General features: G+C 42.1%; 1 protein-coding gene across 1 annotated transcript in view; it reads right to left on the reverse strand.

Annotated features, from left to right (window-relative positions):
• Window positions 1–18664, reverse strand: part of LOC124713552 — a 265066-nt gene that overhangs the window by 129939 nt on the left and 116463 nt on the right. The window contains exon 4 of the mRNA XM_047242955.1: window positions 15473–15650. Coding sequence (XP_047098911.1) covers window positions 15473–15650 — 178 coding nt within the window. The remainder of the gene's footprint in view (window positions 1–15472; window positions 15651–18664) is intronic.

The following is an 18664-nucleotide window of genomic DNA, read 5'->3' on the forward strand; positions in this document are numbered from 1 at the left end:
TTCCCAGCCACAGAAACAGGTTCTGTTACCATTTGATGGGAAAGCTGTAAACGAACAGAAAACAGCAAAATCATGACACACGAACACAGGTCCTGTGGAAACCACCGTCCACTACAACTCTGCACAGGTGCAAATCTGGCAGCTTGGGTGTGACAGAAAATTTTTTCCAGGTAGCATCCTGGCAGCTTCTTGCTACTCCTCATACATCTATCAGCCACACTTCAAGTAGCCAGAAGTGGGAGGAGGCACTGCTCACATGTGACTTCAGCCCTGCACAAGCATGTGAACCCGCTGGCAACTGCACAAACAATCTTAATTTTAGCAGTTGTTACGTCACACTCATCGAAAGGAGTTTGTTGTTTGTTGCATTATCATTGTCATAAAGCCTTTGACACATTTTGGTGTCACCAGATGCTTGTTTGCAGACTATGATCTGTTGTTGTAAATGGTCCATTTTCTTTGGAACTTCAGTTTTATTTTCATGTTTATGTTTTATTGCTGAAGTATTATTCTGCAGTAAAGGGCTACAATAAAATTCTTTGTTAAAAAGCTAAAGGATAAAATTTTGTCAGATGATACACACATTAGGGGTCACCTACCAGATCAAACTGTGAATGAATTTCAGCAGTAATATGGTTTAGCAATTAGAAATAATGTAAATAATATGCAGGAAATGAGGCAGGCTATATGGGCAACATATTTACACTGACCATCAACTGATAACAATCCTCTTCATTTTGCTTGTTCAGGTGATCCTACACCTATATCAACATGGTGCAAATACAAAAAATGCTTACATTACTGGAGTTCCTTATCAGCATAAAAATTCTATCACAGTGGCTGTTATGGAAAAAATTAAGCCCATATAAAGAGACTTGGGCAAAAATGCAGCTCTGGTGTACACAGATGTTATGTTGCATTGTGAAGTTGATATCTGTGGGATGAATGATGGAAGATGACAAATCACTGGGTGGATGTCCATAGCTGATGATATTCTCCATTTGTAATGTCACATATAATATAAATGTTCATAGCAAAAAGAGTAGGAAATGTCGTGTCATTGATAATGATGCAGTAAGCCACAATAAACGAGATAATCTAATTGAAAGCAGTCGTAAAAGTCAAATGTATTGACAACAACATTTTTCTGGCATCATAATGTGAAATATAGCAAGTGAACCATTTTTCACACATATAAGTTGTACTCTTACATTTCTGCCTAACCAAAACCTCAAAATCTTGATGTATTCATAAAAAATGAGAAACAAATTTTAACAAAAGGACTGTACATATGATTGCTCCTTGACAGGGAAAAAAATTAAGTGGTACTGGTCTTGCTAGCTTCCTGCCTTATATATATATATATATATATATAATGTGACTTACCAAATGAAAGTGCTGGCAGGTCGACAGACACACAAACAAACACACAAAATTCAAGCTTTCGCAACAAACTGTTGCCTCATCAGGAAAGAGGGAAGGAGAGGGGAAGACGAAAGGATGTGGGTTTTAAGGGAGAGGGTAAGAAGTCACTCCAATCCCGGGAGCGGAAAGACTTACCTTAGGGGGCAAAAAGGACGGGTATACACTCGCGCACACACACACATATCCATCAACACATAAACAGACACAAGCAGACATATACAGAGGCAAAGGGTTTGGGCAGAGATGTCAGTCGAGGCGGAAGTGCAGAGGCAAAGATGTTGTTGGATGACAGGTGAGGTATGAGTGGCGGCAACTTGAAATTAGCGGAGATTGAGGCCTGGTGGATAACGAGAAGAGAGGATATATTGAAGAGCAAGTTCCCATCTCCGGAGTTCGGATAGGTTGGTGTTAGTGGGAAGTATCCAGATAACCCGGACGGTGTAACACTGTGCCAAGATGTGCTGGCCGTGCACCAAGCCACAGGGTGATCCTCATTACCAACAAACACTGTCTGCCTGTGTCCATTCATGCGAATGGACAGCTTGTTGCTGGTCATTCCCACGTAGAATGCGTCACAGTGTAGGCAGGTCAGTTGGTAAATCACATGGGTGCTTTCACACGTGGCTCTGCCTTTGATCGTGTACACCTTCCGGGTTACAGGACTGGAGTAGGTGGTGGTGGGAGGGTGCATGGGACAGGTTTTACACCGGGGGCGGTTACAAGGGTAGGAGCCAGAGGGTAGGGAAGGTGGTTTGGGGATTTCATAGGGATGAACTAAGAGGTTACGAAGGTTAGGTGGACGGCGGAAAGACACTCTTGGTGGAGTGGGGAGGATTTCATGAAGGATGGATCTCATTTCAGGGCAGGATTTGAGGAAGTCGTATCCCTGCTGGAGAGCCACATTCAGAGTCTGATCCAGTCCCGGAAAGTATCCTGTCACAAGTGGGGCACTTTTGTGTTTCTTCTGTGGGAGGTTCTGGGTTTGAGAGGATGAGGGAGTGGCTCTGGTTATTTGCTTCTGTACCAGGTCGGGAGGGTAATTGCGGGATGCGAAAGCTGTTGTCAGGTTGTTGGTGTAATGGTTCAGGGATTCCGGACTGGAGCAGATTCGTTTGCCATGAAGACCTAGGCTGTAGGGAAGGGACCGTTTGATGTGGAATGGGTGGCAGCTGTCATAATGGAGGTACTGTTGCTTGTTGGTGGGTTTGATGTGGACGGACGTGTGAAGCTGGCCATTGGACAGGTGGAGGTCAACATCAAGGAAAGTGGCATGGGATTTGGAGTAGGACCAGGTGAATCTGATGGAACCAAAGGAGTTGAGGTTGGAGAGGAAAATCTGGAGTTCTTCTTCACTGTGAGTCCAGATCATGAAGATGTCGTCAATAAATCTGTACCAAACTTTGGGTTGGCAGGCTTGGGTAACCAAGAAGGCTTCCTCTAAGCGACCCATGAATAGGTTGGCGTACGAGGGGGCCATCCTGGTACCCCTGATGTCCAGGCGGAGCTTCAAGGAATCCTCAGAACCTTAGGCACCCTACAAAACCTTTCACCTGACTCCATCAACCTCCTGACCCCAACGACACCCCACACCCCTACCTTCTACCTTCTTCCTAAAATTCACAAACCCAATCATCCCGGCCGCCCCATTGTAGCTGGTTACCAAGCCCCCACAGAACGTATCTCTGCCTACGTAGATCAACACCTTCAACCCATTACATGCAGTCTCCCATCTTTCATCAAAGACACCAACCACTTTCTCGAACGCCTGGAATCCTTACCCAATCCGTTACCCCCGGAAACCATCCTTGTAACCATTGATGCCACTTCCTTATACACAAATATCCCGCACGTCCAGGGCCTCGCTGCGATGGAGCACTTCCTTTCACGCCGATCAACTGCCACCCTACCTAAAACCTCTTTCCTCATTACCTTACCCAGCTTCATCCTGACCCACAACTTCTTCACTTTTGAAGGCCAGACATACCAACAATTAAAGGGAACAGCCATGGGTACCAGGATGGCCCCCTCGTACGCCAACCTATTCATGGGTCGCTTAGAGGAAGCCTTCTTGGTTACCCAAGCCTGCCAACCCAAAGTTTGGTACAGATTTATTGACGACATCTTCATCATCTGGACTCACAGTGAAGAAGAACTCCAGATTTTCCTCTCCAACCTCAACTCCTTTGGTTCCATCAGATTCACCTGGTCCTACTCCAAATCCCATGCCACTTTCCTTGATGTTGACCTCCACCCGTCCAATGGCCAGCTTCACACATCCGTCCACATCAAACCCACCAACAAGCAACAGTACCTCCATTATGACAGCTGCCACCCATTCCACATCAAACGGTCCCTTACCTACAGCCTATGTCTTCGTGGCAAACAAATCTGCTGCAGTCCGGAATCCCTGAACCATTACACCAACAACCTGACAACAGCTTTCGCATCCCGTAATTACCCTCCCGACCTGGTACAGAAGCAAATAACCAAAGCCACTTCCTCATCCTCTCAAACCCAGAACCTCCCACAGAAGAAACACAAAAGTGCCCCACTTGTAACAGGATACTTTCCGGGACTGGATCAGACTCTGAATGTGGCTCTCCAGCAGGGATACGACTTCCTCAAATCCTGCCCTGAAATGAGATCCATCCTTCATGAAATCCTCCCCACTCCACCAAGAGTGTCTTTCCGCCGTCCACCTAACCTTCGTAACCTCTTAGTTCATCCCTATGAAATCCCCAAACCACCTTCCCTACCCTCTGGCTCCTACCCTTGTAACCGCCCCCGGTGTAAAACCTGTCCCATGCACCCTCCCACCACCACCACCTACTCCAGTCCTGTAACCCGGAAGGTGTACACGATCAAAGGCAGAGCCATGTGTGAAAGCACCCATGTGATTTACCAACTGACCTGCCTACACTGTGACGCATTCTACGTGGGAATGACCAGCAACAAGCTGTCCATTCGCATGAATGGACACAGGCAGACAGTGTTTGTTGGTAATGAGGATCACCCTGTGGCTTGGTGCACGGCCAGCACATCTTGGCACAGTGTTACACCGTCCGGGTTATCTGGATACTTCCCACTAACACCAACCTATCCGAACTCCGGAGATGGGAACTTGCTCTTCAATATATCCTCTCTTCCCGTTATCCACCAGGCCTCAATCTCCGCTAATTTCAAGTTGCCGCCACTCATACCTCACTTGCCATTCAACAACATCTTTGCCTCTGCACTTCCGCCTCGACTGACATCTCTGCCAAAACTCTTTGCCTCTGTATATGTCTGCTTGTGTCTGTATATGCGTTGATGGATATGTGTGTGTGCGCGAGTGTATACCCGTCCTTTTGTCCCCCTAAGGTAAGTCTTTCCGCTCCCGGGATTGGAATGACTCCTTACCCTCTCCCTTAAAACCCACATCCTTTCGTCTTTCCCTCTCCTTCCCTCTTTCCTGATGAGGCAACAGTTTGTTGCGAAAGCTTGAATTTTGTGTGTATGTTTGTGTGTCTATCGACGTGCCAGCGCTTTCGTTTGGTAAGTCACATCATCTTTGTTTTTAGATATATTTTTCCCACGTGGAATGTTTCCCTCTATTATATATATATATATATATATATATATATATATATATATATATATATATATATATATATATATATATATATATATATATATATATATATACACACACACACACACACACACACACACACACACACAAAAAAAATTCAAGCTTTCGCAACAACGGATTGGAATGACTCCTCCTTCCCTCTTTCCTGATGAAGCAACAGTTTGTTGCGAAAGTTTGAATTTTGGGTGTATGTTTGTGTTTGTTTGTGTGTCTTTCGACCTGCCAGCGCTTTTGTTTGGTAAGTCTCATCATCTTTGTTTTTAGATATATTTTTCCTATGTGGAATGTTTCCCTCTGCTGTCTAGCTATATATTTGGAAATGGCGAAATAGTCATAAAAACCAGGGAAGTAATTTTAAGAAGAGAACTGGAAATATGGTTCCCGCTCATTTCGTCTGCAGCAATTTTAGCTTGTTCTTGGGTTCCTGCCTATCCACATACTCGAAAATTGTGACAACAATGAAAACAGAAAAGCAATTACAAAATCAGTATTGGAAATATGATGACTGATCATTTCACTCGTATTAACTAAAGCTATTGTCTTAGGTTTGCTGCCTAACCACGTACTCAAAAGTCGTGACCGTTGTAAAAAATGAGAAAGAAATTTTAGGCAGAATTACAGAAAATACAGATGCTGCACAATTCATTCAGAGTAATTTAAGCAGTGCTGTTAGGAATCCCACATAATCACATACTCAAAAATCTTTACACATACATAATAAACAACAAAGTGTTTTTCACAAACAAGACTACACCTAATAGCTTTATTCAGAATTGTAAACTTTAGAAACAACTTTAATGAACTTCGATGAATAAGCAAATCTCATGGCTCTATTTCCTCCTCCACATATATTCAAATAAGTAGAGTCAAACATATTTCTGCAATGGTTCGTCTCACGAAGCGACCTCTCTATGGCCACCAATGTCCCTTCTATCATATCGGTACACACTGCGATTTCTGGGTCTTTGAAAGTTATTGTGTGACTGACTGCTATGTGGACAAAAGCTTCATCAGAGAGCCCTTGTAGGACTGAAAGTAATGGCAATTGTAACACCAGGCAATATATTAATTCCTCTCTCCACTGTACCAAGCAACCATCTGCCGGAGACAAGTTTACTACCTCGTCAGTATTACTACTTCCCAAACAATGATTCATCAATTTCTACGACAGACTCAATATCTCCCAGCTTTTCCCCATTCTTTACATAGTCTACTACACAAACTTCATGGCAGGAGTTGGTCCAATCCATGACATTTCGATAAGACAAGTGCAGCTCTTTAACAGTAAATGTAGTATTTTTTTTTACCCACAAACACGTCATTTTCAATATGTTTCCCATGCTCAGTCTACTTTCCTCAAACCAATTTTTTTGTTGAATGCTCATTCGATAAATGTGTAAAGTCTGTGTGCATAACTGGTGCAGTCCATAACTTGTCTTTTTGAGCTGCAAGTATCACACTCCAAGAACATTTAGTGCAGAATCTTTCTTTAGCAATGAATCTGTGCTCCATGCACCATCTCATTGTTTCATCCTACAAACTGAAAAGAACAATGTTGAAATACAAAACAATACAATCAAGAAATGTGATAATACTCCAATAAATGTAGGATCTAGAAAATTTTTATGACAGTCAGCAACCAACTTTATAATCAATAATATGAGATCTGTATGTGTCAAATTCTTTGCCTCAGAAACAAAACCAGAAATTATCAAATTGCTTCTTGGGCAAAAACAATATGAAACAAGAGGTAATCAAATAGCTTGTTATGCAGAAACAAAATGAAATCATAATTTGCACCAAAACAAACAATTAGAATCTCTGATTCTCACTGTCCATACCGCACATTATCACCCAATTGGCTACGAGCAACGGAAACAAAAACAAAATAAACTGCCAACTTCACATGAGCTAAGTACACTGTAACTTCATTTTAGCTGACCTGGGACATTCTTATCTTCTCATGACCAAAACGAGACATTCCAACCTCACATAGACTTGTGTGCTTAAGAATGTATTTGTTTGGGTAAGGAGATTAATATGAAATTAATCCCAATTAAAAATGGCTCAAGGACACAAAATTCATAAATCCGAGGGTTATTGGGAAAGTATGGTCCAAATCACATAACTACTCAAATGTCGCACGAACACTGAAATGTGCATGCGCACCGACTCCTAGCATGCCCCGCTTATCAAATGATTCCATTTGCACTAATATTGTCATAGTGTGCCGTTTACAGTGTCAGTTCAAAATGTCTAAAACAGCTGATCAGCCGGCCGACTGTGAAACATAGTCTGTGATTCAATTTTTGAAAGCAAGGAACATTGCAGCAAGAGATATTCATTGACACCTAAGTGAGGTGTATGGCCCCAATGTGATGAGTGGCAGCAAAGTGTATAATTGGGTGAAAAAGATGGGAGAATGTCCATGATGAACTGGGATCATGCAGAACATTAGTGGTGTCAGCAGATTTGGTCAAAGCTGTGGACAAAAAGATTTGTGAAGACTGGCGACTCACAATTTCCACTTCAGCACAGAGTTTCCAAATGTTATTAGAATATCTTTGCACAAAATTGTTTCTGCAAAACTGCAATTTTGCAACTTGTGCATACGGGTTTCCAAGCTGCTTCCTCAGAAACACAAAATGGAAAGAATGGCTTTCGCTCTTGATTTTTGGACCATTAATATAAGAAAGCGATAATTTTTTTGAGAACATTCTCATTGGGAATGAGATGTGGGTTTCTAACATGACCCCAGAATCTAAACATCAGTCAATGGTGGTGGTGGTGGTGGTGGTGGTGGTTAGTGTTTAACATCTCGTCGACAACGAGGTCATTAGAGACGGAGCGCAAGCTCGGGTTAGGGAAGGATTGGGAAGGAAATCGGCCATGCCCTTTCAAAGGAACCATCCCGGCATTTGCCAGAAACGATTTAGGGAAATCACGGAAAACCTAAATCAGGATGGCCGGAGACGGGATTGAACTGTCGTCCTCCCGAATGCGAGTCCAGTGTGCTAACCACTGTGCAGTCAATGGAATGGTGTCAGGTGACATCAGCAGTAGTCAAGGTCAAGCAATCTCAACACGCAAGATTATGACAATCTCGTTTTTGGATGGACATACGAGTATTGTTAGTCAAGTTTCTGCAGCAAGGGACAACGATAAATGCAGCAGCACTTACTGCACTACCCTGATTAAACTCCGATGTGCATTACAGAATAATGCAGTATGTTCTTCTGACACCTGGAGTTTTGTTGCAGCACAGCAATGCCAGATCCTGTCCTTCCATTGACACCTAAAATCCGATCAGATCTTTTGGACGGGAACAGACTGTTCACACACCTTACAGTCCAGACTTGACACTAAGTGATTTTCACTTGTTCCACTACCCAAAGCATTTTCTTGGTGGCAAGTGCTCCACAACAGATAACGACATGAAAGAACTAGATATAGACTGGTTATCCTCACAGGCAGCAGCTGTCTATGACATAGGAATATAAATGCTTGTAGAATGTTATGACAAATGTTTAAACATATATGGAAACTATGTAGGAAAATAGAGACATATGTAGGCCACTAAATAAAAAACTTTTTTTAAAAACCTCTGATGGTTCATGTTCTATAGGAAATAGGACCTTACTTTCTGCATAACTGTTGTATTATGCTAACAAAAAAGAAACTCTGATTCTAGTTTGGTGAGATAACAATACATGCTGAAAAAAGCTGTCAAAATTTTTAAGTTTTTAGTAGGACACTTCCAGATAAAAAGGTACATAAAGTTATCAAATCTAATATTGGCAAGATATGATGTTCTGGGTCCCCTTAATTATATTAAGTCTACTTTGTTGTCAATAAGAACTCCTCTCGATCGCCAGGAAACAATCGTCTTGGCCACGCACATATGATATGCCGAACAGTTTGTCACTCTGCATCACAATCACAGCTGGGAAATGTTGTTGATCCGATATGCAGAGTGAGATAGCAAGACTTCCACTATTTTGAGAGAATACCAGATTTTTTATACTGCAACACAACATTATGGAATATGCTGCAACAGTTAAAAAGCAGAAGTACTTAGTGTTAGAGCTGATGGACCCTATGTTGTATCACAGAGTTTTTGCAAGATTTATTTTGTGTCTTCATCTTAGTGGAAGTTCTCAGCTCCTTGCTGGTAATACTGTTGTAAATGCGGTAATTGGTGACTTCTTTTTTGGCAGCATCTAGCTGTAAACACCAATTATGGAAGTATTTGTCAACAATTTGTAAGCCTTTGGGAAAGACAGACACAGTAAAATGTTACTAATTTACAAAGCATTCCTTATGCAGTACGTGTACCCAGGAAATTCTAAACTAGTAACAACAATACTGGTGCCAGACAACCCAGTGCTCTCCTGGCATATATCACATCACCGTATAAAAAGTAGATATGAATGAGTAGAACAATGGCCCTCTTAAGGAACATCTGTACAGCAAATTATAGTCTTCAGTGGTGAAAACATATCAGAAGATCAAATACAGTATTTTGATCTTTTTTCTGTCATCCTCCATTTTGGTGCCAGCATGGTCACTGACCGACTGAGTTATTATTTCAATATGCTTACTGACTTTACATATGACAAAAACTTCTTAGGATTATTATTATTACTACTATTATTCTTTTGTCAGGTTGGCAAAATTTTATTTTTGAGTTCACTGAAATGCTTCTCGTATTGCTCTTCTTTGACTGATTGGGATATTTCTCTGAGGTACCCTTTGTCTCTGGATACTGTGGAATGACAATATGCATAGGTCTAATGCTTTCTGTGCTGAGAGGATACGGTTGTGGCCTCTCTTGGTGGCTGCTTCATGTTTGTACCCTTGCCAGGAATTTATAGTCTTCTGGTGCTGGCACAGCAGCAAGGTGGTGGTTGGTGGAGGTATACAGAGTGGCAGGGACCACCTACTGTTGTCCAGCTGGCATCTTGGCTGCTTCCACATTAACCTTCAGCACAGTGGTCATCTTCTGTATCAATTACTCAACCATGCTCATCCCAGATTCAAACACCTTCAAAAGTGACCAGGCTGCTGGTATCACCACTTCTCAGGGCATTGTCATAGTTGTTGGTGGGTGCTGAGTTATATAGAGGTCAGCAGCTGCAGTGCGGCCACTGTTGGCACCATCCATGATGTCGAAGTCTCGCCTGGCATTTTCTATGCAATAATGATGGAGACTACTGCCTTTTCCTCCTCCTTTTCTGTGTGAAGGTCACCCCACACTTCCAGCTCGTGTGGGTTGTCCATCTGCAGTTGCAGAGTAAGCTTTCTGGTGCATGCACACTGTCTTCTATGGTTTGGAGTGACCATGGCTGCTATATCTGCGGCCAGCATCTGTGACAGTGCTTTACCAATGACTTCGTCCACCTGTCTCACACAGTGACATGCATTACAGTGCAGACATCTATCTAACCACTTCTTTGCATTGCTGGCTTCTTGTTCCTGCCTGGGTTGCAGATGACAGTCAAGCGGGCTGCCTTCAGCTTCTGTGGTGCCTTGTATGGTATTACATGTTGGCAAGATAGGCCTTACAGCTTTGAATTTCCTGCACCTGTAATAACTCGTCATATGCTTCCCTCCACAGTTCGCATATGTCAGCAAATCTTCTATACGAGGTGTACATTGCGGGCCTGGATGGGTGCCAGCTCACATCACGCGGACGTCACGCATCGAGCAGTGGGGTGCCACGTGCCCAGTGCACTGGCATTTGAATCATTGTGATGACCCTCGCCGTAACTTCAGTTTCTCCATGGTGACCATCTTCTTAGCCACCAGGGTGACACAAAACAACTTCAAATTCTCGGGGTTATCTGTGCAATGGCCTGCAGGAGAGATCCATTGTTGCTTGTGCCTGAGGATTTTGTGTGCACCACAGTACGCACACCGAACCCAATGTCTTCCAAGCTCTTCTTTAAGGTGACTTGGCAGTACTGTCCACAGGAAGACCTAACACAGCCTTGACCACCTGTCTAGATGCGTGGTGTAGAATGTAAAAATGGCCAAAAGTGTGTGGCTGCTTCACTCTTCATGCCACAGTAGCTTTGTCATTGTGAAGGTTGACGTGCTCTAGGTCCTTTCCTGATAATTTTAGAATGATGTCAGATTTGACCCATTGTGAGAACTGTTGCAGGAAACAGTAGTAGCGTCTGTCACTTGAATGACATTAGTGTCTGTCACTCGAATGACAATCTGCGGTGGTCTCAGCTTCCGCTCAGCAGGCTATGGGCCACGGGTATTGGAACCACGATCTCCATCTGCAGTGCCTGCTAGCGAGAGAGTGTCATCTTCATCAGCAAGAACTGCAAATTCGCTGCCAGTCACTGCACTGCAGCTCAATACAACTCTCTCCATCCAAGGGTGACCGTGTCCAACTTGCTTTGACTGGTTACCAGTGTAGACCAGCCTCGCTTATTGACCAAAATTTTCATCTTACATTCTTTGTTGGCTGGCGGAATGACATGTTTTTCAAAAGCCACATTAAAGGTCCCCTACCCCCAATTGGATAACTGCGTTAGGTTAGTGGCACACAAGTTGCCAACATGGCATCCAATCGATAGATTTGTACTTGGCCATTCAGCCACACACAATTGTTATTATTGCTGCTGCTGTCATTTACAGCACTCCAAAGCAAACAGTGTGCTCTTTTAACAGGTTATTAGATGTAGCCTAGATGATATCTTCTCACATCTCCCATCCTTTCCTTATGCCATCTTCTCTTGGAGAAGCAGAATATTTGCTACAATCAGTTGAAATTTAGAACAGAGCTCCTGAAGCCTCTCATTTATTTACCAAAATCATTTTTCTCCAGCAGAATATGTTATTTCTTACTATAAACTTCCAGTTCCCTGTAACTATCAAATTTTCTTTGTCTTTCAAATATTTTATTAAATGCCCAAGTCTACTTCCCATCTTCACCTTTTCACATGGGCATGTAAAGTTAGTCATAGATTTGTCGTCTTTACATTCATTTCACTCCTCAAAAACATACTTCTGTTACTGCGTAGTTCATAGTTAACAACTGACTGTTATCCACCTTACCATTCATAAAAATATCAGCAACTGCTGCACATGCCATTGCATTTTACCCTCATTTCACCTTGTTATGAATTTCTGTACTTCCATTTCACCTTCCTACTCTACATTTATTATAAAAATGGATACATGTATGTATGTTCCACATCTCCTCCTAAACCAATGGATTGATTTCAACTAAACTTAGTACAACATCAGTTACTATCTACAAAGAAGAACTGAGGATAAGGAACACCTATCTCGTAAGGAGGTTGGAGGTGGTGGTGAAACCAAGGTGACGGATAGACAGAGAGAGGTGGTAGGAGAAAATGTATGGAGAGAAAGGAAGGAGGAGGTGGAAACACTGGGTGGGGAGGTGAAGGCGGGTAGACAGGGTGAGGAGGAGAAGGTGGAGAGAGAGAGAGAGAGAGAGAGAGAGAGAGAGGAAGGAGTGGAGGTGGATAGAGAAGGGGCTGGAGGAGATGGACAGAGAAGCAGAGGCAAAGGTGGACATGGAAAAAGAGGGGGAGAGAAGATGGACAGAGAGAATGAGGAGATGTAGAAGACAGGCACAAGACGGAGAGGGTAGTGAGCAGGTAGAGAGGGGAGAGGATGTGAGTAGGCAGGTGGAGAAGGGAGACGGTGTGAGTACGCAGGTGGAAAAGGGAAATGGTGTGAGTACGCAGGTGGAGAAGGGAAATGGTGTGAGTATGCAGGTGGAGAAGGGAAATGGTGTGAGTAGGCAGGTAGAGGATGTGAGTAGGCAGGTAGAGGATGTGAGTAGGCAGGTGGAGAAGGTAGAGGATGTGAGTAGGCATGTGGAGAAAGGAGAGGGTATGAGTAGGCACGTGGGTGTGAGGAGACAGGTGGATGAGAAACATGGTGTGATTAACCATGTGGAAGAGGAAACAGAGAAATGCAAGGAGGAAGGTAGATTAAGGGATTCCCCACTACCCCAGGGTATGCGGATGAGAAGGGGGTGATTAAAGTTGTTTTGATGTAATCTTTTTATATTTCTTTCCTGTATTTAGTTGACTTGGAATATTTTAAAAGTACGAATCACACTTTGTCTCTTATTTGTGCTGTACAGTGTGTCAACCAGGTCACATGAATGAGCACTGCAATGAGCCAGTGTTTATGTCTGCGTGTTTTGGGACCAAATATTACACTACATGGCTAAAGGCCACAGGTAAATTTAAGTTCCTCCCTGGAGTCATACTGTGCAGAGATTCAAACATATATGTGTGCAATATGTAACATACGTACGTACGTATGTACGTATACACACACACACACACACACACACACACACACACACCACAGAATACCAAGATGACACTGTGCATTTGGTCTTCCTTTTTCCAGATGTGGCAGCCTGGGTGCATGATGAATTAATAAATGCCCAACACATTTATTAATTGCAGCATTTAATACAATTCAGTGATGTACTGATGTCTACCTAAACACCTGCATTTATTCGGATTGGCATTGACTGACGGAGTTGTTGGATGTCCTGCTGAGGGATAACATGTCAAATTCTGTTCAATTGATGCGTTACATCCTCAAAATTACGAGCTGGTTGGAGGGCCCTGCCACAATGCTTCCAACATTCTCAACTGGGCTGAGATCAGGCGACCTTGCTTGCCGAGGAAGAGTTTGGCAAGCACGAAGACTAGCAGTAAACTTTTGCTATGTGCAGGCGGGCATTACCTTGCTGAAATGTAAGCAGAGGATGGCTTGCCATGAAGCGCAACAAAATAAGGCATAGAATATTGTTGACATACCACTGTGCTGTAAGGATGCCACGAATGACAACCAAAGCAGTCTTGCTATGAAAAGAAATAGCATCCCAAACCACCACTCCTGGTTGTCGAGCTGTGTGGTGGATGACAGTCACGTTGGTATCCCAACGCTGTCTGGGAGTGTCACCACACACATCACTGCTTGTCATCAGCGCTCAATTTTAAGTGGGACTCATCACTGAAGAGAATTTACCCCAGTCAATGAATTTCAGGCTAGAGATGTGTCTGGAGATGTCCCAGACATTGGTAGGATACCAACCTGACTGTCTCCTGCCGTACGACCCGACAACCTGGAGTGACAGACTGGGGTGCTATTTCTTTTCATGGGGAGCGGGACCCTTTGGTCATCATCTGCAGCACCCTTACACTAAAGCAGTATGTCAACGATATTCTACACCTCATTTTCTTCCCCTTCATGGCAAGCAATCCTGGGCTTACACTTCAGCAAGATAATGCTCACACACACAGCAAGATAATGCTTACGCAGAAATACGGCGAGAGTTTCTACTGCTTGTCTTCACACTTGCCAAATCCTATCTTGGCCAGCAAGGTCACTGGATATAGTGTGTCTCTTCTAGACTGTCGCATGCCATTTCTCTAGTATTTCTATAGAAGGTTTCAATTTTGTTTTGTAATATCTGAGTGGCACAACTGCAAACAAAGACTGCTAAAGATGTTTCATACAACATCCCATGTCATCAGAAAATGTTATGTTTTGGTTTCCCTTATAACCCAAATGTTGATTAAATCATGCTGTTCCAATTCAAGTGCCCATTCACAGGCAACTAGGTGCCTGGGACACCAGTGGACAGGAATGGGCAAACAGCTGACACATGGGCAGTCTTGCAGCTGGGCCATAGTGTATGCAGTTGTACTGCACTGGCTGAAGTGCATGTGGGCAAGTGTGACTAAGCAGCTTGTGCATGCACATAACATGCAGTAGGACTGCCTGGTCTGTAGCCCACACTATACACTATCTACATCAGGCTGAAAACTTGGTAAGGGGCACCCTTAACCTACAGAGCAGCGTTGGAACAGCCTGGTCCAAACTGAATCCTTATGAGGTCAGCTGATACAGCAACATCAAACTAATGTGATCGGTTGTCAACAATGCAAGTGTCTGTTTACACTAACTAAAAAACCGGTATAATACCCAGTATTTCCAGCTATGACTGAATGTGGTTGCCATGTTGCACCAAACTTTCTTCACACTCTCATGTACAATTTTTGTGATGATGCTTAAATGTCACTGTTGCACAGCTTGGCTACTATTCTTTCTAGCAGCAGGAACACCAACTTTTCATTGAGTTTTGTAGTCATTGCCAATAAATATTCATGACTGAATATCACATAAGACTGACCTAAGTTTGTTCTGTTGACTGGGTGCATCAAATTACAATTTTGAAACATTTCATTTACATTTAGTGCTAAAATACCTACAGAAGTACCACAGCAAAAATACCCAACAGCTCTTAGAAGTTACACGTATTATGTCTTTCATGAAACTATTAATGTCCTTTCATGAAACTATTAATGTCTCATCTGAAAATAATAACAAAATGGAACTTACACAATCTTTTGTTCCAGATGAGTTATGTAGTTCCAAGTCAGAAAGTTTTATCCCATCGAGGGCACTAAAGCTATTTGGGAAACTCAGTTGTGCACCATTCATACCATTCTGGTACTGATCGTTCCAGTCAACTGCTGACAGACAGCTGCCATTGTAAAGAGAGTATAAGCTGGGCTCCCTGAAAGCAAACAAATGAAAAACTAATTTTAGGACATTCAAAATGTGATACAGATATGTGAATTGCTACCCAAGATTATCATAATGGTCAAACAAACTAAATGAAAACTGTTTTGACAGTTTGCACAAATAATCTAAACATTCCTGTGGAGATGTCAGTGCAGTAAAATTAGATGACATAGATAATACAAGAGGTAGTAGAATTATGCGATACAGTGCAATTTAAACTGTTATAAATGTAAAGCAGACACAAGACTGTTATGGTTTAAATACTTACATATTGCTAGAAACAAATTTAGGAATGAAGACAAATTTGTTTAGGTTCATTCTGTGCATCTAAAGTGACACATACCCCAATGGTTAGTGTGCCCACTGCTTCCCACTATCTTGTCATTCGAAACTTTGAATATAATTACACCAAGTTTTTCAGGTATTTATGACAGTAGACTAAATAAACAAGTCAAGCAGGAAACAGCAGTTTGATTACCGATGTTGCCAGACCTCGTAAACATCACATAAATTACATGTGCAAACCATAGCTGTCATTGCAAATCAGCAGTGCTTAAAGCCCTGTATATATAGGAAGTAGCAACAACCTTTTACCTGTAGATAGCCGACACTGCATCCTGCAGTTGGGCAGTTGAATCTCATGTGGTACTCAGCTGCCATTTTTGAGCTAATCGAATCAAGTATGTGTATTGTAGAAACGTACGGTTTCCTTAACTATGTAAATCTTTCGTGTAATACCACATCATTTTTTTATTAACTAAAGAACTTAGTAATTTGTTTTTGTGGTATGGATCTGAAGACTAGATACAGCAATTTTGTTTTTAAATTCCTGTGGTGCACCAAGCTCATATTTCTGTGCCTGGGGAAAATTTTAGTTAATTTGCATCTAATCATGTTTAATATAACATTTTTTATGTTTTATATCTAAAAACAAAGATGATGTGACTTACCAAATGAAAGTGCTGGCAGGTCGACAGACACACAAACAAACACAAACATACACACAAAATTCAAGCTTTCGCAAGACTTTCCCTCTCCTTCCCTCTTTCCTGATGAGGCAACAGTTTGTTGCGAAAGCTTGAATTTTGTGTGTATGTTTGTGTGTCTGTCGACCTACCAGCACTTTCATTTGGTAAGTCACATCATCTTTGTTTTTAGATATATTTTTTATGCTTTCTTTTATATAACCATCAATAAACTGTAAAATTCTAGCATTTCACCCAATAGTGCACTTATAAAATCATTTTACTTTACCAACAATTAGTGCTAATAAGCATCAATTGTGCCAGTGTAGTTACAGTGTAGGGCGCAGGTTACATGGGTTTCATATTTGATGATCTGCAGTGTGTGTGTGTGTGTGTGTGTGTGTGTGTGTGTGTGTGTGTGTGTGTGTGTGTGTGAGCACGCGAGACCTCATCCAATCCTATCCGCTTTTTTTATACAAGCTATTCAAGATCCCACAAGAGGAAATAAATGTGGAATGTCACAGTGTGTGGTTGCACACCATACGGAGAAAGGACTGTTTCTATTATGAATCAGCTACACTTTGTGTGGTAAGTAACCACGCCCATGTAAAATTGCTGTACAGTATAACCTTGTTAACATGAATCCGAAGGGACAGAAAAATCAAGAGTTTATGTTAAAAATTCATGTTAAGTACAAGTACTTACAACTTGCACTATTTTCTGAAGTTCAAGCCTAGTTTGCTGACATTCACAGGAATGAAAGTATCATGTAATTTCACAACCAATTGTAACTATAGTGGCCATAAACCCAGCAGTGACAGCAGATGTTGAAGCAAATCATTCTAAACTGTTCTCTCTGGAAACATCTCCTGACGGGCAGATAGAATGATATCTACAGCTTCCTCCTCCTCACTTTCTTTTGATGATCCTTCTTGCGCCACATTTCTTCTGATGACCCTTCTTGCACTTTGATCCTAGCTTTTGTCACCTCAGGTTCCACAGAAGCACATACGGCAACACTGTCGTCTGCACTAATGAATTCCTCAAAACTAATCCCAGGGTTTGCAATGTCTTGCAGAACTGTCCATTCATCGGGTGAAGTGGCACTGTCTAACTCATGGACATCATCAGTGTTGCTATGTCTCCAGGCTCTGTTAAAGCACTTCTGTATCTGGTATGGCAACGCAGATCTGCACCAAGCAGATTTCAATTTGGGGTTGCAGTATTGTTTTCTGCAACACGAATTATAGCTTGTACAAGTTGCTTGTGATAAGCTCTCTTAATGAGAAAAATGATGCCTTGGTGCAAAGGCTGAAGGTGGCTTGTCACATTTGACAAAAAACTACATCCTTATGATGGTTAGGTTCAGATCCTGTATACATTATGGGCATTACGTCTGTCCACTATAAGAAGAACATGTGTATTTTGGGCAACCATTCAACTGTTGAAACGAAGAAGCGACTTGCGAAATGATGTGCTGTCAATCCAAGTTTTTTTACAGTGAGAGTAGATGCAAGGTTAAGTGTCCACATATGTTTTTTAAAACAACGAGGCTTCTCGGACTTACAACCCAGGAAAAAACTTCTCACTGTCATCCACATTACAAACAATGGCAAGAGTTACACACTGCTCTTTGCTCCACTGTGACACTTATTACCTTTTATACCCAAGGCATAGTTTGGAAAAAGTATTTTCAATTATAATGGACATGTAACATAAGGCAAGCTTTCCCCTCACTTGTTCAAATTCATGCAACCAACTGTTCGAACTTTCTTCATAAACTTTATTTGCTTCATCACAAATTTGTATAGATGAAACTGAATGTCTGTTTTGGAACCGATATAGCCAACCAGCAAAACAACTGCAGTCTTTGATGCCTATATTTTTGGCAATCTAATTTATTTTTGATTGAATCAAAGGGCCATTTAAAGGTATGTTTGATGCATGCATATGATTGACCCATTCAACCAGTAACATCTTAATGTCTTCACGCTTAGTGCTAGTCATTTGGATTTGTTTCCAGAGCCTATTTGGGAATTCC

The sequence above is a fragment of the Schistocerca piceifrons genome, chromosome 1, assembly GCF_021461385.2.
Source record: "Schistocerca piceifrons isolate TAMUIC-IGC-003096 chromosome 1, iqSchPice1.1, whole genome shotgun sequence".
Lineage (NCBI taxonomy): Eukaryota > Metazoa > Arthropoda > Insecta > Orthoptera > Acrididae > Schistocerca > Schistocerca piceifrons.